This window comes from Falco biarmicus, chromosome 4 (assembly GCF_023638135.1).
Source record: "Falco biarmicus isolate bFalBia1 chromosome 4, bFalBia1.pri, whole genome shotgun sequence".
Lineage (NCBI taxonomy): Eukaryota > Metazoa > Chordata > Aves > Falconiformes > Falconidae > Falco > Falco biarmicus.
The window spans coordinates 69009719-69035782 of NC_079291.1; the positions used below are offsets into that span (position 1 = coordinate 69009719).

Genomic DNA, 26064 nt, shown 5'->3' on the forward strand with positions numbered 1-26064 from the left:
CAGCGGGTCTGCTGACAGCCAGCAGTGCTGCTGCAGGTACAGCAGCCTGCACACAGTCTCCTACATGCGGCCACCGGAGCCTGACAGAAGGGGGGCACGCTGGCACCACCCCCCCACGCAGGGACGCACACCTCCTTCCACTGGGTTAGGAATAACTTCCCACCACAGCAGAGCAGCAACGGCAGTGCCCGGTTTCACAGATATGGGACTATCACAACTACCAGTAAAAGACTAGATCTGTTTTTCTTTTCCACTTGCAAGGCAACATTATTTAACGATACTGACCAGTAGCGTTGGTCTGGACGTAGATGATTTCACTCTTTGCACCATATGTTCTTCGTTCATCCGAGAAGGTGACCAGAGTTTTAACAAAGACAGCATACTGTGTCCATGGCTTCAAGCCCCTTAGCAGCCAGCCTGGCTGAGCCTGGGCTTTGGGCTCATTTGACCGTGGAGGTGGGTCGACATCTACAACTGTCCAGCTATTTGACCCACAAGCATCTTGGCCATCAAACTCTGTCACATTTTGGTATGGGCTGTAAAAAAAAAAACCAAAAAAGCCTCAAACTAACAGAATCCTGATTCAAGCTTTTAAACCCAACCTTTTTAAATACATCACTGAAAGTGATAATCCTTTACCCTTTGCAGAAAGTATAGCTACCTCATTATATGTATTCTCAAAATGAAGCATAGGGAGTTTTGCAACCCAGTCTCCTAACAGCATCACAGGACAGGTACTGTTCCACAGACGAACCCAAGAACTAAATCCAGGCTAATTATTTTCAGCTTTATGAAAATCAGCTTGGTAACCCTCAATTCCAAAACAGTGCTCCCCACCTCAAAGGGAATAAAAACCTCAACATCCCATGGAGATAGTGGGGAGATGATAAACTCCATGGTTAGAGTATGTATGTCTAGAATAGCTGGAACAATTAATATTTGGATTCTTCTTAAATAATGAATTTTGACTGTACACAGCTCAGTAAGCCAGGGATCTTCATCAACACTTTTATATAAGGGTAAAATCGGAAACTGAAGTGTAGGAGCCAGACAGCCACAGAGACTAAATAGCTGTGCCTACAGCAAATCTAATACCTGCTCTTCAATGCCAACTGCCATTCGCGGAATCCCAGCATGGCTATTATTTGGTAACCTAACAGTGGATCACTTACGCTTCTTTGTAAAAAAGCATAAAGCCCAGGAGATCACGGAAATCTGGAGGCCAGTACGGCTCCCACTTCAACAGGATCTTGTCATGAGAAGTTCTAATGGATGAAAACTTCAGCAATTCATTTTCACCTGTAACAAAAGAGAACCAACAACGATTTCGTTAATGCTAATAAATAAAAGTTTTCTATTTTTAATTATCTTTGACGTTTATTTTCTCCACAGATGACTATGAGAAAGTTGGCACTGAGAAGAGCTGCTCGTTAAAGCCTTATCTTACTTCGAAGCTATTCCTGCCTTAAGCCGGGGTTGGACTAGATGACCTCCTAAGGTTCCTGCCAGCTTAAATTTTTCTATAGTTTTATGAAAATGACCCCGTAGAAGAGCTGAACTAAATTCTAATAAGTGGGACACCTAAAGGCCACATATTTTAAAATTCACCATGATCTATGCAACTGAACCCAGCAAAATATGGTTTGCATAGAAGGCAGAGGCTACAAAAACTAAGTGTGTGGATTCCCAGCCTTGCCTGGGAGCAGCACGGTCCCTTTGCGAACAGGAGGGAAGGACAACAAGTAGTGCAGGAGGGTGGAGTTTTGAGGGTAGCGTCACGATATGGTATGTCCAAGCAGCCCAAGAAGGACTGACTGTGTAGCTCAGATTGGATTTGCCATTCCTGCAGTAACTGCACAAGGGAGGAAGAACGTCCATTGCACTGGCACCACATCCGGAACAAACAAGGGCTTTTTTTTTCTTTTTTTCCCTTTTTTTTTTTTTTGGTAAACAGGATGCTGCCAGTGTGAAAACAAGACCTGAAATGTAAAAACAAACAAAAAGCCAATCACACTGGCAACCTGTGTTTTGAGGTGGAGGGGCGGCACAGAGAACAGCTCAGCAGGGTGGAGTTGAAGCTGGCGAAGAGAAACGCAACCGTCTCCTCCAGGTGCCTTTAAACGAATCAACCAGCTCCCCGGCTGGGAGCTGCACACAACCACACAACAGAGCTGGCTTTGAACCCCAGATCCAGGCTCATCCCCAAACATGGGAAGAGCTGGTTAGTGTCTCACAGGAGGAGATGACCTTTACAGGCAGCTGATTCCCTGTCCCCCTTCACTCTGCCCAGGCTGAAGTGGTGTACCTGAGAGTACGGCTCTGTGTATGTTTTTTCACTGGCACAGCCAGTGTTTAGGTACAGTCATTAGACTTCCTTCTCCCTGCTGTGCTGGCACGGCTGCATGTGTTGATATGTGGCAAACCACATCAGAAACTGATTTAACCGAAAGATCTTCACTTTTGTTCACAAATAGCTACGTCAGCATAATAAGGGCAGAGCTGGGGAAGGGGCTGCTTAAGCAGCGCTGTCTCCAGATGCAGAGAAGCAGGATGATCTAAGATGCACTGCAAGCTGTGAAAAGAGCAAGGAACTGAAATGCAAAGAACTGAAATCATAGTTTAATTAATGCTGGGTTTTTTGGTGGCAATACTTGCTTAAGCATCTCGTGTGTCAACCTGTGTGTGCCCCTGTTCCTGTGCACATCTACAACTTCGCGGGGCTAGGCAATAAATCAAAGCAGAGAGACGACACGAGCTAGGAACAACAAAGCCTGCCATCTTTTATCCCAGATTAACTCTACAATCTGGTTCACCATGCAGACCTGTAAAGAGTTTTACTGGCACAAACCGGGAAGGGGGATTGTGTGTGGCACTGAATGGGAACAAACAGCAGGGCTGGGGGTGCGGAAGAGATGCACTTACGGCAGTGTTGCTGCCAAAGTATCTGCAAAGCTACCTCTTCAGTAGCATGACTTTAGTTAAAGCATAAAGCAACACTGTGTGTTTGCTCCTTAGCCATGCTGACACAGGCATTGTCTTATCATTGTTCTTGAAGAAAGCTGTTGGCTTAAAAACCTCTGAGAAGCACAACAGAAATTGTTGGAAAAATGTCTCTGACCGTTGTCACAGCAATTCTCTCACATGGCTCCAGAGACGGGTGGAAATCCTGTTTCTCTACTATGTTTATTCTGTGTGCGGACTGTCGGCTCATGACACGGGAAAAGAAGATTATGACTATTAATCAGGTACTCAGCTGTAACACAAAGTCCCAATCTGGACTGAGGTTAAGTTGTGCTAAACTCTTCAAAAAGGCACAACAATACACTGAACCCTGCAAGAATCACAGCTGAGCACACAGTGAGCAAACTTCTGAAAACCGCAGTTGGCCAGGTAGGCTCCTGGCCAGATGGAGAACCCGTAAGTACTTCTACTTGTGGCACAGTGACAGTGTTGCCCCAGTGCACAAGCAACCAGCGAGTCTGGTGCTTCCCCAAAAGGACAAAAGGACAGTCCCTGGAAAAACATCATAGGCTGGGCTGAGAGAAATAAGAGCGTGAGGTTAGCAAGGCAGATGAAAATGATGCAAGTCTCGCTGCCTCCTAAGACGTTCTTACATGAGGCTTGATCACCATTTGTCTTCAGGGCTATGTCATTCCTTTCCTGACGGCCCTTAGTCCCAGAGATCTCCTCCATCTTGTGGATTTCTGACAAACACAGTTTGGGATTATAATGGAAGAAGAGTTTGCCTCGTGCGATAGTGAGGTTGTGTTTACTCCAGTCCCAGAGTTGGCGGAGATTCTGGTTGTCCAATGCATAAAATGAGTAATTCCTGAAAGCAGAGAATGAAAATGTGGATTGGGAGAGGATCCACTGAAAACTTTTTCCCCCCCATGCACTAACCCAGACACCAAAGAAAAATGAATGCAAACTCCCTTCCCTAGCAGGCCACAAGCCCTGGGCAGAGGAACATTTAAAAATAACTTGGAAATTGTTTACCAATACAAATGACCCTCATAGCACTAGTACTCCTTACACTTCAGTGTTAAAATGAAGTATATTTTGAAAGAACTCACCCAGCTTCTAGTGTTTCTCCCCTAATCAGATGTAGTTTACGAAAAAAAGAAAGAGAAACCAAGGCATAAGACCGGCGAATTTTTAGGTAACCTGAGATTTCTTCTATCAAGCCAAGATTCGCTTCTAGCTCAGCTGCTATGTTATCTACAGAGAGGAAAACATGGGTTTTAGTTTTCTGATATCACAGAGAGAAACACTGATATCGGAGCCCAACCATATTAAATAGAGCTGCTTTACATTAATTCATAATTCATAAAACCTTATGAAAACCTCAAACGAACATCACAAGAGCCTTTGCTTTGCGCTTATTTTTCTGAATCACTCTAAGATTCAGGGTGGTCAAAGCAAAAGCGAAATGCTCCAGCTCAGGGATGGTGTCACATTCACCCATCTAACAGCCAGCACTCCCTGCCCCCTTCCACAGACAGAACTTACTTCCTCCACGGATATTTATAACTAAGCTTCCATTAACAACTGTGCAGCCACGGAGCTCCTGCGCCGATGTCACTGAATCGATTGTCTTCTCCTTCCCATAGTCACAAACCTTCGGGCAGGGCCCTGCGCAGGGTGTACAGTGCAAGCTGGAAAACAGGAGAGGCAGGAATGCAGATGCGATGCTTTTGCAGAATGCCATCTCAGGCGTCCTCAGCAACTCTCAAAAGCTGAGTAATCAATGCAAAGCGACAGCGTCCTGACAACATGCCATGGGATCCACTTGCAGTAAGCAGCACACAGCTCTTACGAACTCCAAATAACTGATAATTCTTTAAATTGTCATTTCGACATTTCAAACACTAATCATTCTGTCCCTTCCTACACAACAGAAACCAGAGTGAATTGATTTTGATGATTTTAAATAGCCCACCCACCACGATGCTCTCAGTCCTATGCATACCAGGGGTTTCAAGATCAAGAAATCCAGCCACAGTCTCCATGCCAAGATCATTAACCAAACAGGTAATTGATGAGCAGAGAGCAGGCCGTTCATCTGGGAATCCTCTGATTAAGTACTGCATAAAATGTTGCTTTAAAGAAAGGCAAGCAAGCATGTGCTTTGTGCTCTGGGGAAATACTTCTTAAATAGCAGCAAGATGATTGCTTGCCCTGGTCACAACACCACAAGAATGTGTTCCCAACTAGTTCAGAGAAATAAATACTCTAGGAAAAGCACGGACTAGTGGTGTAAGGTCCTACTGACAGCAGCCTGGAACAAGCATAGGAGGGAGGTGATGGCTGCTGTTAGACAAGCAGCGTATCGACTCCGGGGGCTGCTAGTTCGCTCTTTTAAAAAGCAAAACAGGAAATGGAATAAAAAGTCCCGTTGGAGTGAATTCCCTGAAATCATTATGGCAGGAGCAAATACCTGTGAGCACAAAGCTACCAATATTCATAGGAAATCTGACTCATCACAATATATAATGTTATTGTGGGACAAACAACAAAGTTTTCAGTGATAAACAGCTCAGCAACATAAATTATTTAATTCCTTTGTCGAGAAACCCTGGGAACAGATAGAATGGCTGTTCGCTGCTTTGATTCATGCTGCACTTGTTTGTTACACTGTCCATTTATGTCTGGCACAGCTTGAACCTGCTCAATGAAAGTAATTACAGGGACAAGGGACAGAGATTCTGAGAATGATCCACTCAAAATGCGCTACGCTCTTTTCATTAGACATGACTTTTCCCTATTCTGCTTAACAGCAAGGCGTTCCAGTCCGAGGTGTGCTTTGGATGGGAAGGGAAGCAGGGCTACTAAAGCCTCTCCACTGCCCATCTCCCTCGTCTCACTTGGTTACAGAAAGACCCTTGCAGCTTGAGGGTGCTCCTCTTCCTCGTCCTCCATCTCCCTTTCCCACTTTTTCCAGACTTGAGGGGAACCAAGGGAAGAACAAAGTACCAGCACGTGGTAGGTCAACCCGTCTGCTTTTAATGGCTTCAATTAGCGAGGTATTAGTTTGCAAATCTAATTAAACCAGGTAATTGTCACAGACACGCTGACGCTGGAAACTTTTCTTGGTCTTGACACAGGACACAAATCTACAGCATGGTTTCTCTGCCTGCAGACACTGGTACTTACTTGCTGGAATTCATGATGTACCCTGACGGGCATTCATGAATGCATTCGTTATTGTGGATAACGTGACACCCCGACTCCCTGGCATTTTTGCATTTGTTGTGTAGTTCCTGGCAGAAGCTGAAGGTCACACAACGCCACCCCTCAAAGCGATAGTAACCGGGTGGGCAGGTGTCCACACATTTGCCCTCAAGGTAGAAGTTGCGGCAAGACACGCATTTTTCAGGGTTGTTTGGCTCTGTGCAGTCCCCAAGACATTCGCTGTGACAGCACTGACCATCAGAGGTGCAGCCTTGGGACTTGCAGGCAGGTGGACAAACTGTGAAGAGAAAAGAGAAAAGGCAACTGAGTACCACAGGACAACCCGATGCGGCATGACCGTGAAGGGCTTACAGCAGTGACACGTCACCCTGCCTGGCCTGGCATCTTTCTTCTCAAAGGGCACGAGCCCGAGATGCCATGAGCGCAGGCATCTGCATCATCTCCACTTTGCAGTGTAAACTCCAAATTTTAAAAACATTTTTTGGAGAGTGTTATCATTCACTCTCACAATTCATTAATGCTCATCTGCAAAAAGAGAAAAAACGAGTCTCTCGGACCAGTACTACAAGGCTCCCAGGAGAGCTCCAGCGACTCCGTCATTATTCCTGAATCCCAGAAGTGATGAGACTCTACAGCAAGAGTCTCCCAGTCTGGGACAGCCAGTTTCAGCCAGAAGAATGTAGTTTCCCACAGCAGTGCCGCAAGTAATGCACGTCCAACAATACTTTTACATAACCCTTCAGCTTTATCAGGATTTGCTTTCCATCTGCCTACCACCCTGTCAGAAGGTTCCCCGGAGGAAGCCTGCTGCCCTGGCACCCCACACATGCCTGCTGGTGACTCTCCCAGCAAGTCCAAAAAGAAGGGCACCCACGAGTGTTATTGCTTGAGGCTTTTATGGTTTACTTTCTAATTGCCCATCACTTAGTGCCTCACAATACTTTCAGTGAGCCGTTTGGGCTTTGAAATAGAAACCGAGTGGCAGCGTAGCTCAGAGCAAACCCCATGACCAGCACTGGGCAGGGAGCGGGAGGGGAGGCTGGGCAAACCCAGGGGAGCTCGGAGGGAAAGGATGGTCCTGCCCCTCCGCTGCTCAGCACCTTCTCCCTCAGTCTTAACGGTTCAAATGAGGCTGAACCAATTAAACCCAACTGCTTAATCTGGAACACGCCATCAGGAAAGATACAACAAAGCTGAAATCTCCGCTACAAGAGCGAGCACCAAAGCCAAGCGCGGCTTTGACGGAGCCATTTAGGGAGCAGTAGGAAGAACTTTAGATGGGGGATGGGGGACATGGGCCTGGATTTATCCGCACAGTGACATCCAGCCTCGGGGCTACAGCTGTGAGTTGCTGACACGTAGATCAAGACCCCAGCTCCTCAGCGAACACAGCGTTTGGTCAGAGGGCACATCTGAACGGCTTCTGACGCGCCACCCACGCGCCCTCGGTGGAGGAAGGCAAAGTCCTCCCGCGATCTGGGCTGGCCAGACCAAGCAGCCTCACACCGAATTACCACCACCTGCCTTCACAGTTCCCAAGCTTTCTGTCCAATACTCAGCACTGAAGCCAGAGGGGCTTTATTTGGGGACATCCCAGACACACCAATGTCTGGGGGCTAAAATGTTATTTTTAATTACTGGCTAATGTGCGTGAGCAGACCCATCATGGGACACGGTCTAGTTTTATCAGCTAAATGAGCAGCACCCAGGATCCCTAGTACAGCGTGCTGCTAAGTACTGACCATCACATCCCCAGCTGTGGTTAGGAAGAAAATCCCCCTCCATCGTGTCCCACCCCACGTTAAAGGATTGCAGAATTAAGTGTGTTAAAGTGGTTAAGGCCATTTGTGGAATAAGCAGCAGTAGCTGCAGTAGATGGGACAGTAAAGATGAGCAGTTTCAGGTTTGTTCCAGCCTGATTAATCCCTTGAAGAAATACAAAATGGGTAAGGTTGAAATTCTACCACAAGGTCAATTTAATCTCAAATATCTTACTGCTTCCATGTCAGCCCTTCACTGCAGGTATTTCCTCTGTGCATCCCTCAAGATTAATCTGTTAACAAGAAACACGGGAGTGTATTTCAAATTTAGGTCTTGTTTTGGGAACCTGCCACAAACAGTAACTGAGCAACAGCCAAACAGAAGCAACTTGCAGGTGATACCTACAGTCTAACTATAAAATGAGAAGCTTGCTATAGAAGCACAGTTATATGTTCTTTACCAGGCCACAGATGAAGCACAGTCTAGCAACAGATGTCATGGCTGCAGTTTATTAGAAGTACTGGCAACAGAAAAACACATGAGAGAAAATTCCAGAATTTAGCCCAAAACACTATCAAACTTGCTAATTCCAGTCTAAAATATCAAGGTTTATGGGGGAAAAAAAATTTCTGGGCTATTTCTTACACACTTCCCTGTGTTCCTAAGTGAGCACCAACACACTGATGTCTTGCAAGGACTTCTACGCTTGCTAGTACCAGCGCTCCCTGCAGCACACACCTCCCTAGGCTGGGTTAGCATCCAGCTGGGAAGTAAACTGCTGCGGCGAATACATGCAGGAATGATCTCCGCAAGCTGGAGGGCAAGTGATAGCAACATCAGTCACAGCGCCTCCTCCAAAACAGTATTTTTCCAGGTCTGTTTCATGCCTAAGAACTATGAAGTTCATAATATTCAGGAGACAACATTTGTATCTCAAGGAGTCAGCGGAGCAGACAGGTAATTTGGAAAAGTTGTCCCTCATGCAAAACACCCAGTGACACATGGCACCTATTTAACATTATACTACCCAGTATTTCTTCTTTCAATTTGTTATGGAAACTAATCTTCCATGTCCTGTGCTTATTTACACACTTCAAACTCAGCTGCAAATATTCACAGGGCAGAAACTGTTTAAATTCTCAGCTCTAAAGGTTTTTAGAAGATACAATTAAACCATTTTTAAACTGTTCTGAACTTTCTCTTTTTCCTGTTCTACCAGCTTTTGATGTTTCAAAGACGGCTTGAAGAAAGCAAAGCAGCCAAGGCAACATCTTTTTTCCATTAAGCACTCAAGACCAGAAATTGTCAATCACTGTTTCGTGTACATCCTCATTACAGAGATCCTGAATAGATGTCATCTTGACATGTCAAAGTACGCATGCTAGAAAGCACGTGAAAATCACGTAGAAACCTCTCCAGCCGATCTTCACTACCACTTCTTACAACTATTACTACAGCATCCAGGTTATGTGACTCCAGATGGGTCAGAAGAGGGTTTTTTTATTTGGTTTTTTTTGCTGCCACCTTATGCTTTCACTGCAGGACAACACTGAATAGGTTCGTGCTGACCCAGTGCACCCCATCACCCCTTCATCATTGGGGTTTGCAGACTCCAGTAATCACCACTGGCCCGTGTAGACTTGCCTCTTTGCAATGAGACCGTGCTTTGGGGAGCTGGGGCAGCTTTGGGGAGCTGGGGCACGGTTCGGTGCAGACACAGGGTACGCTCAGACACAGCAGCTATACAGCCCCAGCCTCTGCACAGTGCTGTGGGACTTCTGGACAATGCGGTGCCTCCCTCTCAGCCCAGGGAGCAGAAGTCAACTCTCGTCATTCCGCACAGAAGAGAAGAAAGTCAAAAGTGAACTTTGTAAATCCTAGTTAGAGACAAGGGAAGAGCTGTTTTGGGGTAGGGGCAGACACCCCCACACTGCACCATAAAAGCTACTGCAGGGAAAAGTGCTTCAGCACCAGCACCAGCGCAAAACTATTCGTCACTGCCATGAAACCGCTTCAGCAGGTCTTTAAAGACAGGACTTTCAAAATCCCTGTCCCAAAGATGACAAACAGCATAGCACTATAACCAATCTGCCCTGGATGAGGGAGAAACAGAGCCGACACAGAGGTTCAAACCTGTAGTTCCAGGGGTGAATAAATATTTAACTAGCTAGCTCGAGTGGCTCCAAAGACTTGGGAAACAATGCATTTTACAAACTTTTCTGATTATAGATTCAAACTGACGTTTTTTCAGGCTGCTGAGGCCCAGCTGGGGGGGACAAAAGGCAGCAGAGTCAGCGCAAAGGAATGTCTACCTCTGTGGATCAGTCCCGTAGTTTCACCACTTCCCTGTTCTTCAGGTGGAAACAAAACACACTGATATGGTAAACACATTCCCAAGCCAACACAGGTAACCAGGAGATCCATATTTAACAGGCAAGTCAATTAAGCATTAAGTTGTTCAGCTAGTAAACACAGTTTGAATATTGAGGTATGATTAAAAACATTTGTGTTAGGTCTTGTTTCTTGCTTTCTGCTAACAAATCAATAGCTGGGAATTGTCAGAAAAAGAGGAAAAAAAAAAAAAGATAAAAATCACTCAGAGTAAGTTTTCCTGTTCCTTGGGGATCCTCTGCCACTGGATGGGTTTAAATAGCAACGTCCTGGGTGGGCTGAACTGAGTGTTGAAATGGATGGTGGCCTGGGTACGACAAGGGGTACACAGTTCTTTAAGACAAAATTCTAAACCACACGTGTGAACGTCAAAATGCTGCATATATACACAGATGTTCCCACATGGTTCTGGGGTTGATTTGTCGTGAACTGACATGATCTTTCGCCCATGCAATAACAAGCCCCATCCATGTGAACGTGGGTCAGAGGCGGCAGCCCAGGCCACCATAGGCCATCCTGGCCGGCCGGGGTCACCAGCTGTGTCCCGCGCAAGCCGCTCCTCTTGGCCACTGAACCAGCCAGTGGCAAGGAGCAAACTCACCCTGCACCGTCAGGTCCCGTCTCATTTACACAAGCTGTATTTTGATTACAGACCAGGCAATTAGGAGGCTCCAGATCCAATGAAATCCAGGACAGAAAACAACAGCGGCAGGAGAACCGCCCTCAACCTCAGCCAATGCATTTGCTGCCTGCACAGGGAGGCATCCAACCGCTCCGCTATCTGCACAGGGCAAACACGCCTGAACCCCTTGCCAGCTCCCCAAACAAGCCCTCGCCTCCCACCGCCTGCAGCCCACGATGCCACCAAACTCATCAGGATAATGCAATTTCACTGGCTTTTTGCAGGGTTTTTCTCACAGCAAGCATTTTGAGGCGTATATAGAACCAGGAGAAAAATGTGGGAGGAAGCCAGTCTGAACCCAGCACTGACACGGCTTAAAATGGCTTGTTTTGGCCGCGATACATATCGCTCGATGCCAGAGCTTAAGTTAGTGTAATGTTATAAGACGTGCACATGCGTATAATTCAAGCCAGAGTCCCACAGAAACAGTATCGGAGAGCTCTGCACTTCCCTGTGTTTTTTTTTCTCTTACTGTAAATGGCTGCAGTATCTGGCATACAAATTAATCCAGTCTTGCACACACACACCCCCACATAGAACCATACTCCAGTTACAGTTGCAGTGGGAACCGTAATTTAATTTCCTCACTGTACAGTCATGACAATGACCTCCACAGAAATGGGTTCTTGTGGTTCTAAACAAAAACAAAACCAACAAGAAAAAAAAAAAAAAAAGGAAACCCAAGGACTAATTGCCCACGGCAGTAACTCCTGAGTGTGTTGCAAGCATGTGATCTTAATTTAGCACTGCAGAGTTTGTGCTTGTTTCCTGAATTTCTGCAAGTGCTGAGTGGCATTGCTGCTCTTGAAATTCGTATTAATCTTACCTCCTTATAGAATTATGTATTGAATCATGTTACATGTACACAGCATTTTTCACTTGATCACTGTTCCTCAAAATTAACTCATTCTCCTTCTGTCAAGAAGACTCCAAATTCAGTAAGTCATTAAGCAGTGTTTGTTACAGAGTTCTATAACATGATTTTAATCCATAAAACAATCTTTTTCATTTTTTTAACATGTTCACCTATTTTCTTCTGAGCATTTATGCGATCTGAACACATTGAGATGACACCTCATCCAAATGCATTAATGTATTGTCAGGTTGAAAACAGCTATTAAAGATTAAATAAAACTGCATCCAGCGAAAACTAGGTATAAATCTAAAACTCTATAGCACAGCAGGTTGACAGAGGGTTGCTGCAAGAAAAAGAGTGTTCTGCCAACCCCTCCGCACTGTGGCTTATGTCCTTCAATTATTTCTTCATGTCACCGAGACCAGAAAGGCAGAAACGTAAATCCTAAACCCCAACAGCGGCATTCTTGGGCTGCACAGGGCAAACTGCTCCCAGGGCATCACAATGGCAGTGTGCCGGGGAAGAACATGGTTATAGAGGTCTACCGGACTGTAAAGAACACAAGGACTTTTGATTGCCTTAGTGACTAACAACAGTAGCTCTCCCAGACCTTCTTAAACCTACAAAATAAATAGAGCAACTAGAACAGAACAAAAAATAAGAGGTTAACATGCTTCTACAAAAAGATTGCCAGCAACGCCTGACGCCGGCTGTAGTTATCAAGCGAAATTCAGGAAATATCACAAGATATTCAAGCAAACTTTATGACACTTATTCACAGTGTTCAACTGCTCTAACAACACTCATCCCTCCCTTTTCCCCAACGCCAAAGACATCCAAGGAACAACCCTCCCAAAACGTATCGACTCCAATGCTGGTAACCGCACACAGGATTTCAGTTTTTAGCACCAACTCGGGAAGGAGCAAGTGCCAAATAAATTCAAGGCTTTACAACCAGCACAAAAATTAAAGTGTTATTTATATAATGAGATATTATAGAACATAATGCCATGACCCCACTGAACTGCGAGTTGGAAACGTTAGGAGGTCTGTATTTACACAGGAACAGATAAAATTAACTGCAGGTGCCTCCCTTCCCATAGACAGTGACTTCCAAAAACAACACGCTGTTACTCAAACAGAAAGGAAACTCTTCCCATTGAAATTTCTCAGGACAATGTTACAACTCTTATCTCATCTATCAGTAAGGATAAGAAAAAACGTGTTTCACCTCCCAACCCTTTCACAAGTTACGTGCTCATTTGGAGCTACGGGGAATGTCTCAAATATTCCAAAATGGGACTGGTGCCATTTGCAAACCCCCTGTGTTTGGCTGCTCCCATGAGGCATCCTCCCAGCCAAGAACAGCCACCACAGCCAAAACCGACGAAGATGCTGGTACTGTTGTGTGGACCTGTTAGGGTCAGCAAATGTGAGTTTAGTGAAGATAAAAGGGCCTGGAGATGTCCAGTGGTTCCTTGTCCAGTGGCGATAATGGAGGATATGGAGGTCTGCGAAAGAAGTGGGTGAATGGAGATTAAGGGGAAAAGGTTGAGCTCTGCTTTTATAGAGGAGGAGAGCAGTGAAGGCAGATGCCTCTCGAAACGCAGTCTCTTCCATGCGACCTTCCACTCTTGAGGCTGCGAAGTAACCTGCTACCTCCTGCATTACAACTGCTGGTGGGGTATTTCTCTGGAAATAGAGACATTTACTCATGTACGAATTATGCCAAAGAATACAGAAAACTTCCTAAGAGGAACTCATACATACATATAGACACACATACTTTCATTTATATGATACATGAAAATATTTTTATACATAAGTCATATGATGAAGCCTGGAGGAAGTCATCAGCCACAACAGATCCACAATGCCTTTGATCACTCACTCTTCACCCTCTTAAAAAGTTGTAACCTTTGCAAATGAGCTTCTCCAGCTACCACACGAAGGACACGAGGCAGGACCCCTGCCCAGGCGTACAAAGCCCTGCCTAACGTCAGACTCAATGGCTCACCTCCGTGGCTAGAGAGGTAGTCAGGCAGCCTGACCATCATCTCTTATTTTGGGGGACAGAACTTCTTGGGCTACAAACCTCAGCTACGAAAGTCCCTCACCTTCTCCCACTGAACCTTCAGGACAGACCCTCGTTTCACCAATATCCTACACCTTTCTGTTTCTCTCCCTTGAAGGTTTTCACTCCTGCTCTTGTCTGTCACCCCAACTATTCGCATGGAGAAGTGGATGCCTCCACTCGAGTGTGCCTAATATTGCCCAGATAGAATAAAGATCAAAGAATCATTTTCCTTTCATGCATTTTAAGTGGTGCATGTGGTGTTTACACCATGGCTGCAAGCCCCTTATGAAACGAACTTACAGAGCCAAGCACGTCTCTGATCAGAGCTAGGGGACAAAAGTGAAATAAAAAAAAAATAATTAAAAAATTAAAACTCAGGACTAGGTCTGTTTTCACTCTCCTAGTACCTTTCAATCAAGCTGATTCCCCCAAGCAGGTAAAAACAACTTGCAGAAATCTGACTAAACTGTTGGCAACCAAGCTCAAAATACCAAAACATGGAGTTTGATTTGAAAACACAGCAGCACTGTTAAAGGTGGAACAAGTGTCACAAAGTGCACACAAGGATAGCGACGAGAAGTTGTAAATACTTTACCTAGTGTCTACAATGCTGCTGTTGTGCCACTCTCTGGCAAGCAGATCAAGCTTGCTCCTTGCATTTTGTGTTCAAAATTACATGGGAGCTTAGCGCAGCATAAGGGTTTGGAAATAACCACAACCTCTGCTTGCTTGCTTTTTTCTTTAATAGGCAAGCCCCAAAACTGACACTACATCTTCAGGCAAAACCTGGAGTCCCCAGGCAGTTACCACGAAGTGTAACGCTCCCATGGACATCTATCCTAACTCCAGGCTTTCCGACTGCCAGTGCCTCTGGTGCTTGTGATGGAAGATGAAGCAGCCACCACACCCACCCCGATCCCTCAGCTACCTGAGGACTGGGAGGCATGAATTCCCCGAGATTCAGCCTTTCTGACAGTAATTTGCAAAAGAGCCACTATGTGAAATCTGTTTCCCTATACAAAGGGGCAGAGACGCTCAGCATCCCTAACCTCTGGGAAACATGAGGATCTGTAAGGTCTAGTTAATTTTAAAGTAGTTTGCACATCTGCCACCTCATACTGTACTTGATTCTGTACATTGGAACAGACTATCTGTAATTTAGACCAAGACCAGAATCTTTAAAGTTAATTTGGGGAAATTTTCTGTAAAGCTTTGCTCATAATTTTACTCACAGCTATGAGGGTGCTTTTTTGTTGTTATGGTTTGTTAAATGCCAATCCTTATTACAACCTAAGGATTTGTTTCTATCATTCAACAGCCGACACACCACCTGGGAGCCTCATGAAAGCTTCATGTTAATATTTAACTATATATTGCTCTTTCTGATGTACAGCATCTTGAAAACATCCCTGTTCACTTTAACCTACTCCCATCAAACCTGCTCGCTCAGACTGTGATCCCAGCAGACCCAAGAGAATCAGTGAAGTGGTCCAGGCAGCCACAGGCATCCTAAAATAAGCGTAACTGCACGTGAAGTCTCCGTCCGTGCTGTATTACAGATCTGCACTCTGGATCCCTGAACCAGCAGGATGTGAACCACCTCCCTCCCCAGCCAGCTGACTGTGTCAGCACAGTGCTGGGGGCAAGCTTCTCATCAGACCAATTTATTTCTTATTGACTGAGAGCATGGAGTGACCAGAATAGAAGTCAGCAGCTTGGTGCTGAACGAGAGATGCTGCTGCATCGGGACAAGCCATAGAAGAGAAGGATGGGAGCTGGTGTCTGCCCTACTGAGAAACAGAGATGAATGGAGACACGCAGAAGTGCTTCAGCGTACGGTGATGGTCTAAGAACAAGGTCCCTCTAAATTTTTCCAAACGTAAGTCTAAGACAAGCTATTAGTTTTACCTACAAATCCTGTCCTGAAAACAAGGGGCAACACGATCAAAGCATGAGGTGAAACGTATAACCTTTGCTTTCTGCAAAGATAAGAGAGGGCTAAGACTGCTTTTCTCAAGGCCACAGAGAAGAATGTTGTAGTAAACAAGGCATGAAACAATGAAAGCTAAGCTAACACATTCAGCTGCGTGGGGTAAGGAAGATTGTATTTTACAAATGTTAGGTGAAAAGATGTGCAAAATGTAACCCGGACACACAAAACGACAGCAAATCTACACCAAAAAGGACACACAGTTTACAGCAAACACGAAAGCGGAGCTGTCCATAACTGAGAAAGGTAATGGAATGGGTGGAAGTATAAGATTAACCACAAGGAGATTAAGCCGATAGCTAATGATCTACACAGAAATGTCAGACAGAGGTTAAGATTTTAATCTGGACATATTTCATGGCGTAGTCATGAACTGTAAACACAGATGCTGAAACTGAATTTGTGTTTGTGGATGAAGATGCTGCGAAGAAGCAGAGAGAAAGAAGAAACATGATTTATTCCAGATTCCCCCTTCCTGCCTCACCTCCGGAGAGGATGAAGAGACAGAAAGGTGAAGTATTCCCTGAAGGCCAGTTGTGCAAAGAAATATCTGGAGGTTGAATTTTCTTGGGAAGCAGAGCTAACTAGCTCCACCAATCAGAATTATTTTTCTTAAGTTACCGGGATGCATAAACTGGTTTTGAGCGTGGTCATTTGGCACGCTGCCCAATTCCGCGCTGGACATAGCAGGGCTGTGGTGGGAACCTGATCACAACGCCGCTCTCTGTCCCGCTGCAGCCGCTCCAAGGGTAAGGGGTTTTGCTCTGTGCCAAGAGGAGGCTTACTACCAGAGACAGTAGCAACGGGAAGGCGACTTGGGGTCTCCAGCAGCCTCTCCAAGCAGACAGCGCCCTTGGAAGCAGTGCTGCTCCCCAGCATAACCCCCGGCTGGCAGCAGGCAGCCCGGCAGGAGCCAAACCAGAGCCCTTACACCCCACGTGAGCAGCCAGTGCAGGAAGGATCCACCCCAGGGCTAACGTGTACATCCTTCGGTTACCAGATTTATTTCCCATGTAGATACATCCAGACCTAAATATCGTAAAGCTTGTCTTTCAGTACTTTAACAGGTGTCATGGTTTTCCCTGAACCTACAATAATATTTTTTTTTAAAATCCTATTTCAACTGTGGAAAGGAGAAAACTACGCAGTATCTTCTTACTAGGTATACTAGTATCAAATGCATAGGTCATATGCACCCATATAATATTCTCTCAACTACTCTAGTCATTTTGGCCTCATCAGCTTGTGCTCACTAATTTCTACACCTTCCTCTCTTTGCCCAAAGCTGTAAGTATGCTCTCCACGGTTTATTTCTAGGTATAAGAATTTACTTAGCAGTACTGAAACAGATACTGTTTGCTTGCAGTCCCAGAGCCAAGCAGTTGAGACCTCTCTATGAAGTGTATTTTTATTTACTACTTGCCCTTGCCATCTTCAGCACAGCAGCAATGCCCGTTTTCAAGTAACTCAACATAGTAAAGCAGTACGTGGCCCTGCACAAACTATCCAACTGTGCTCTATCCAGACATATATCTGCTTAATGGCTTCTCACTGCAAACATACTGATCCCTATAGTTCCTGATCTATATGATGTGTGCTATGCCACATTACTCTGCTTCTCTAATCAAAGTGTCAAATAAGAAGTGACAAAAATGACCAAAAGCCACACAAATACAACCCTAAGGAAAAACAAAGGGCGATAGATGAGTAAAAAACCATTAACTACATTGCACAAGCCACCCTTAGACGCTATTAATCTATTTCTCCTTGTAAATTATGCAAGAGAAAGCTGTAATCTGAAGGAATTTAAGCCCAAACTAGTCATGCCATCCCAACAAGCAGAGGCCAACAACAAGGGAATTGAATCTTCTGAAGTTACATTAAACTCAGGGGAGATTCTTCTTCTTTCTTCCACGACAGTTAATGGCTTCAACTGAATCAGAACGGTGAAAAGTCTGGTTCATATCATGCCTCTACCATGGTAAACACTTAAAAATAACACTGAGCATCACTGAAGTCACTTTGTTCAATAATAAGGAAGTACAGTAGTAGCAGAGGTCTCACTATCTGCCCGTTAAACTATGTTCGGCCATGGAGAGGAACAGGATCTGCTTACACTATGTGAACTGTGCAGGCGTGTGCCACGATCACCAAAAAGCTTCAGCTTCGTGGATGTTTATCAGCACAGGAGTCGAGATAATGGTCTAATCACCAGCTACTATCAGCATTGTCCATTTCAGAGCAATTAAGACTGGTCTAATTGACACCATAGCATGAGCTGTGACACCCGCCAATCCCTAAATGGTGCAATTACTGTGTGTGCAGGGGAAAGTTATGGAAATAACCTCACAATGGACAGAATCCTTCAGGGAAAAAAACCAAACCTACACAAACTAGTGTTACCTAGCAAGAAAAAGAGATGGGACTCTCCCCTACGAGAAACCTGAAGCTGTATCAGTTTCTCCTGGGACAAAGAGTCTTTTTCTTAAGCAAACTACAGAGGTTTCAAATCTCTGGACAGAGCTGCCGTTACTGAAAGCAATCTTTGAAGGGAAGGGAGCTGCAGAAGCATTTGAGATGCTGTACAGTCCATCCGCCTGTCCATGGGCAGATCAAATATTTTACCCAAGACGTTTCTGACAGTTGTTTGCCTAAACCCATTTAAAATTAAATTCTGCCCCAAGGCATCTCCTGCATTTGCCGTCTGAAGTTTATTGAAGTCGAGCTCGTCAGCAGGTCGCTTTGAGCAGCTCCACCTTACAGACAACCACTGGGGCATGGGCAGGGACCCAAGAGGCCAACAGCAGCACTGAGAAGAGATCTGTGGTATCCAAGTCCACATCCACTGCCCAATCCTCTGCACAATACTTAGTACAACGCAAAACACTTGACAATTTTGTGCTGAGTCCTGCTCAGTCTCCTTCCGTATCAAAGCAAGGCTCATATTTGAAACCACGCCACTTTAAATTAGGCTTTGGGTGGATGGATGTATTACCACAGCGGATAGTCACTGGCAAATCTCAGCACCCAGAGACCTAAAGCGTGTTTGAAAAACACAATCTGGAGTTCTTTTTGTTATCACAGATTAGAGCATGTGGAAAAACAACACGCTCTTCCCTGGTGCTGACCAACAAGAACTGTCATGCAGCAACTTCTCCTTCTGCCAATGGAGCTGTGCAAAACACGAGGACATTTTTCTTATCACACCCACCAAACTCACACACTGTACAGGCTCAAAGGAGAACATTTTATATGCCCCGGAACAAAACCTGACACTTGATGCAGATACGTAGTTCTAATAGACTTCTAGTTTTGTGGGCTAGAAACCCGATATCTAAGCACTGAAAGAACAGCCAAACTCTACACAAATTATTTAAGCGGTCCTGGAGATAAGGTTATTGAGGGTGGAAGAGAAGCCTAAGGTAAAGGTTATCTACACGTGACTCTGCTTTTGCTAATTTAATAATTATAGAAGCCTGCTTATGAGGTTAGAAGTTGTTTCATATAAAGCACAAGTTTCCACACAAATGTTTTTTCGTTAAGTCTCCAGGTAAGGCTGCTACTGCATGCTGTGCTTTCCCTTCTGGCAGAAACACAGAGCTCCAGATTCCCCGAGCCTACCACCCATGGAATTGAATGAACAGAGAAATGTTTATTGAGCTTTAAAGGCTTCGCTTCAAATACAGTTTAAAAACAAAAGCCTTACTCCTTTAAGCTGCATTAAAGCTCCACTGGGCGAGACTTTCAGACAGTCAGACATCACACCGAGGAGCTCCATTTCCTCCCTGGCTTTTGGGAGCTTTTGAGGGGTACTTACAAGGGAACTCTTGGACTCATTCATCCCGAGCTGAAGCTGTGTAAACACATCCAGCGCGATCAGCCTTACTTCAGAAAGATGACATACAGAAAAAACTGAAGACCAGAAAAAACAAGTCCTATTCATTTTATTAAACCACTGCTGTTATGTTTTCACTACCCATAGAATAGAATTGGTTTGTCTTTGCAGAAAAGACAAGAAAAACATTTGACACTCTAATTTTAATGAATACTTTCATTGCTCATGCAGTATTACAATCCTGGCAGCATGGTAACGCAACATGGATGCCTAATGAAGTTTAAAACGGTAACAGAAAAATGCTTAGTTATGCCATGATGTCTGCTGAATTGCACGTGTCTTATCCCTAGGAAACCCAATATGCTGGCAAAGCTTCCTGCATCATTCCTAAGATTTTCTAATTGTGTCTTTAACAGTGCAGCAGGGTTTGAGCCCACCTTCAAGTGCCAGCATTCTTTACGTACCTTCTCAATCATAAAAAGTTGACGATATGACACAATTTGAAGTTTCTGCACAAGAGATTTCCAGATGCTCAGCTCAGTGCAATAGCTGGGACTTGATTTTTTTGCAGCAGGTTGCTTAGTAAAATCTCAGTTACTATTTTCAGATATTTCAGAACAAACAACTCAGAAGCTAATGGCATCACACTCGCATTGTCAAAAGCAAAGCTGCCAAGTTCAGCAGCTCTCCCACAGACACCAAATAATCCTTCCCTTGAACACTGTATCGAACTTGGCCCTCTTCACATCAATAAGTGGAAAAAAAATCAGCCAGCACACAGGCAAACCCATCGTATGTCACGCAAACTGCCTTAAAGTTTTGCCACACGAGAACGTCACACCTCAGCACTGAAACCTTTCCCCTCGGCAGGGAAGGCGCGTCTGCTCCTGCATCTCCGAAAACCCACGCAGAGCCCAACCTCTACCTCACCACATGTGTGGCTCTGCTGTCACTGCTGCTCCTGCCCACAGGTATTAAAGCCTGACATTGCAATAATGCTGTGTGCTGTTCATTAAAGCCTCACAGCTACTAAACCAGAAAAAATATCAAAAATTGAGTTAGAAATTATGGCTACACCACTCCAAGCCATGCCTGTTCCCTTGCCCTAGAAACCTTCCCTTCCTTACAATCCTACAGACCGGCAAGCTTTATTTTGATGAATAAATTGAGATCAACCACCTCCCTCCCTGCCCCAAACAATTCACGTTTTTTTTAAAAAGCACTAAATGAGGACTTATGCTCAGGGATCAGGCTAAAGTGAACTGAGAGGCACACAAAGAACCAGAAAGCCACCAACCTTAGGTGTTACTGTGGCTCACTCAGGATGCAGATCTTTACTCTGATCTCTGACAAACTTGCTACCTAAGTTGCCTTAACTCAGTGGGTTGACTTAAAAAACATCAGTCTTACCCTGTAACGTGAGCTCAGGCTCAGTTCATCACGTCAGGGCCCTGAAATTCCAGCGTGGCCACATACCAGCAGCAGCAGCAGTTCTGCAGGAGTCCCAAGTGACCAGCAATGAGATCTGTACATCTCCAGAAGCCTTCAGATTGCACAGGAAACAGAAGACTGGAGCAGTTCTATGAACAGATTAATGAAATCCCCCTTCCCCAACTAAGAAGACCTTGCAAATTTTACAGTCTTTATTGCACCAACCTTGCTAAATACCTGTCCCCCTCATTATGCTTGCATATGAACAAGGCTCATAATACTTAACAGCTTAACTGTTCGACACCTGCCAGTGCTTCAGTGACTGCAGTGTGGGAGCTGATGTCTTCAAAAGCTGAAACTGCCCCATTTACATTACAACAGAGCAGTATTTCTTGACATTCTTGAAAAAGGGCACCTCTACCCTGATACACAAGATTAAAATCACATTTATTTTTCTGGAGTGCACCGAAGTGATGCCAGTGAAACACCATATACCCGAAGTTCTTTAAAAATATGTAGAAGGAAATTAATCCCAGCATTCTGCTGAATGCTGTTCTAACTGGACTTTCTTTCCAACTCTTTTGTCGGATTTCCTTTAAAACATCATCTTCCTCAGAGCCTCCAACCTCTCAAGGTGCCCAGGAGGCAGCCTCTGGTCAGGTAAATCAGAAAGTGCATTCTCAAATTAAGGAATTCACACTGAGGGTACTAAGCTAGAAGCTCCTTGTTAGTACAGAGCATCCTCTTGCTCTGCCTTCGTCCTTCTTGACAGCAATTCTGACCCTGTTTTGAAGAAGGGAGAAGGAAATTCCACATTGGAAAACTTTTTGGACATGAACAGGTGCTGAGCATCCTGCCCTGTTTTTTCCAGTTCATTTAAATACACATTCACAAGGAAGCCAGACTCTTCATCTGAAAACCCTATACTCACTTAGCCAACATTTAAGCACTACCAAGAGCCAAAGTTAATACTCTGTTTGTTTTAAATGTCACGAGCCAAAATAAAAGCAACGCTGACGACTCTCAAACAACGCCAGCCCAGCCAGCCCAGTGCCCCCCGGTACCCTCATCTAAAAAAATCTAGATAAAGACGATGAACGCACACAGTTGTAATCTACAGTATTTCAGTGACCAAGCCGCCACGTGCTGGTTTGCACACTTATGCAATGCCAGCCACGAACCTTGGATCAAAGCAGCAACTGAAATAACTACAGGCATGTACAGCTCAGCCTGCTGCCAGGCAGTCCAGCCAGTACCCCCACCACCTCCCCCTGCCCAGCACGCCGGGTTTTTTTCACCTAACCAACAGCCCTAATGAAGAAGCATAAACATCCCAGCAAGTTCATTCACATCCCTCCAAAAGGAACTTGTGGACAATTATAGGATATAATTGGGAAGTACAATCATTGAACTTTTAAGCAGCTATTGTTACAAACTGAGAGAATGGTTAGTGGTGCTTCCTCCAGGACATGGTTGGTTATTCACCAGCTCTGTAATTAATCAAAAGGTCCCGAAATCCTCAACCTTCCAGTCAGAAACTATCTTTGTGCTGGTCACACCTGGGTTTTTTTGAACTTTTTTGTGTTTTGTTTTGTGGTGGTCGGGGTTTTTTTAAACACAAAATTTACTGACAGAGGCAATCTCTGTCAAACCCAATTCCTGATAGAGAAAGATGTTTCAGAGAGCTTTGCCAAGTGACATATTTCGGTTGGTCTTCTCACACACTGAATACACTTCTTTGTATGGACTCAGGGGTTCACAATCCCTTCAAAGCCTTCTACAACAAAGATTTCCAGTTCCTTCATCATAAAATGAAAGAATGCTATACCATCATACACAACTGAAATTTAATTTGCTCTGCTGAAATCTGGGAAGGGGCATCAGAATTGCGTTTGATTTAGAATACTTTTACAATCAAGTAAAATTTTTAAGATTTTAAATACAGAATCATTGCTATGCCTTCTTTAAGGGGGTGTTGAAGGGAGGAAAACATACAGAATCTATGAGCTGGCCAAATCTTTATCTTCACTTACAGTAACAAAGCAACCCCAACATGCAGCAGGATTTTCTCTGAATGAAACAAACTGAGCAAGACCATCACACCAGGCTGAGCCACTTGCAGCTCTCCCATTCGTGCATTACTAACGCAGGTTAACTCTTGCTCAGTGTTATTATTATTTTACATTTTGTGACTTCCCGCTTCTACATCCATGCCCAGACAAGAGCAATTTCCAACAAAAGTGTCTGATAAGTGTTGTCATTCTTGTACATTTTATCAAACCAGGGGCAGTGCAGGTTCCCTTGTTTAAGCAAATAAGGTCGCTTGGAACTGTTCTTGAAGTGGGAAAAGTAAGTATTCTATCTGAAGTACCCTCAACTACCAGGCAACCCCTGAAAATCACGAGCAGTCAACGTCACCACTGAAGATGAGAGATCTTAAAACATCTTCCAGTAATGTCAGCGCTGAACTCCTGCATGTGAAGCATTAAACTCCTCTCAGCCTCCTCAGTGGCCCAGAGACTGACTTAAATAACAAGTGTTTTGGGGAAGGGGCTAAGGATGAAAGAATTAAAATGGCAACTCAGACCAAACGAGATGGAAACTTTTCCAATTTTCACTGTATCAGCAGCAAAATACCTCATTCTCCTTTCTAACTAACCAAAAAGCTTTGCCTTGACAAGCCCTCTGTACAGAAATTAAGATATCTTAACTTTGGGGGAGGATTCTCTGTATTTACTGCTTATTAACTGTTGGATGAGCTAGGAATTCATTCTTGTGCACACGCTCTAATGACAGAACAGATCTGACAGTGGCTTCTGTCTAAAGTGCTGGTCAGGAATTGGGGTGGGGGAAGCAAATCCTCAGTCCCCTGCATTTGCGTCAAGGTGCAGTGGTGAAGAAGCCGAAGACACGTACATGTGGTGAGACCGCAGGAGCTGCACGCATGGGGATTTCTCAGCAAGCTGAAACTGGTACATACTGAAATCCCACAGTCTTGCATCACCCCAGGTTGGTGGAGAAAAGCCTAATAGATACTTCTTCACAGCCCCAAGTTTTGTTTGGTGTGTTTAAGTAGCATACTCTTAAATAGCCATTTGTATGGAGCGATTGCTTCCACCCCTCTTCCCCCAATTCTGGGCTGTATCACACCATCAAGCACCATAAATCTCTTAAGTCCTCTTAATAAGCTGACGTGAATTAGTTTAGGATGTCTAGCCATTTGCAAGCATCACAATAGCCCCAACCACAAGCACTACACGCACTCAATAAAGCTGTCGCTTGGCAAGGTTCAGAACAGACGCCCCAGTGAGATTATCGGGTGTCAACTTCCATCTGGCATTTGTCAGAGCTAGAGCTGGGGAAAGGCAGCTCTGATAAGATCTCCAAATAAAAGGAGCTCTTCCACTTCATGTGGTAGCAACTGGAAAAATTTCTTTTGTGTTTGAAGCTTTAAAAATATCTTGCCCTTGAGGTTGGCTAAGTCTGTTCTGTGCTTCAAGACCCCTTTCCCATATGAAGGTAGTAAAACTAAGCTTATGGTCACAGAAATTCCAAGCACATAAAAATTACAGGAAGCTGTTGCTAAGTAATATTTCTACCTAAGTAAACATCACAAAATGTTTCCCACATACACCTCTGAACTTTGTTATTCAAACCTGCCTTGAAGATGCTCATAGCTGCAGATTTTCTCCTGGCACCAGTGCTATTTCACAGCAGTTGAAAGGTATTTCAGGCTGAGCAACGTTTTTCTAATTTGCTTTGTTGTGTTGCTTGTCCTAGGAAACAAAGCAAGCTACTAAAGCCACTCTTCAGTTCCTTACCTATCCCCTACCCGTCCCAGAATTTTCCCTGGATAAATCACAGCAAAATTAAAGAGAGATTCCATTGTATCACTAGTCTCCAGACCTGCTTCCCCAACGTCATAACAAAATCTGGACAAACATTATTATTTTCATACAGTACCTTCCTTTAGCGGCTCCTTTGCACGTCACTTACTTCAGACCATCATCCCTTCTATCAGCTCTGTCTTACCGTCCTCTTTAACTGGCCCAAATGGTTTCATGTACTTTCTGCTTTCTTTCCATGAGGTTAGTATTTTGCAACAAATTCTAGATTGCACCAAGTGAGAGACATGGCTTCTGTTTTTATCACATAAAGCAACAGATCAAAGAAAGAGTCTATCGACAAACCTGAAATGGCCCACACTCTTCATAACTCAAATTTCCTGGTAGTGTGAAGTCCCAAGGTCAAGAAGACAACAGACTCCCACAAAGGTTTTATTCAGGATGAATAGGAGAACTTGAATTTCATCATATCCTCTACGGAACAAAGCCTGTATTTCAGATATCCATCTTTATATTCCAGGAATGCGTGGCCCTTTGATATTCACCAAGGGACTGATATTGCAGATCATTTTCCTGGTCTTTTTTATTTGGCCATTCCATTTTTCCTTCCTATTACCTTACTCCACCTCCAGATGACCTAATATGCAAGAAAAAGGCTGAACCTGCCCTTATAATTATACTGCCAGAAACATCAGACTGCTTCAAATTATGTATGGACAGAGAAATCTGACTGCACAGAGAATTGGCAGGAAATCCTGTTTCAGAGGGAATTGTTCCTTCCGCAAGTGAAGTGACAGACATATAGCATTTTTATTACATAAAAAAACCCCAACATCAACATGTGGAAAAAAATGCAAAATATGAAAATCATGTTTGGCAAATCTAGACTGAGGTCTAGGACGTGGCATTTCCAGCATTTTTGTTGTCTGCATTCTTCAGCAAAGACACTCTCTGCATGAACATGCTGCACCAAACCCAGAACTGCATTTTTATGGCAATAAAAG

General features: G+C 44.4%; 1 protein-coding gene across 2 annotated transcripts in view; it reads right to left on the reverse strand.

Annotated features, from left to right (window-relative positions):
- Positions 1-26064, reverse strand: part of INSR (insulin receptor) — a 62017-nt gene that overhangs the window by 19047 nt on the left and 16906 nt on the right. For both annotated transcript variants that reach the window (XM_056338868.1, XM_056338867.1), the window contains exons 3-8: positions 6154-6469; positions 4510-4655; positions 4074-4218; positions 3615-3829; positions 1173-1299; positions 286-536 (exon numbers count right to left, since the gene is read on the reverse strand). In XM_056338868.1, coding sequence (XP_056194843.1) covers positions 286-536; positions 1173-1299; positions 3615-3829; positions 4074-4218; positions 4510-4655; positions 6154-6469 — 1200 coding nt within the window. The remainder of the gene's footprint in view (positions 1-285; positions 537-1172; positions 1300-3614; positions 3830-4073; positions 4219-4509; positions 4656-6153; positions 6470-26064) is intronic.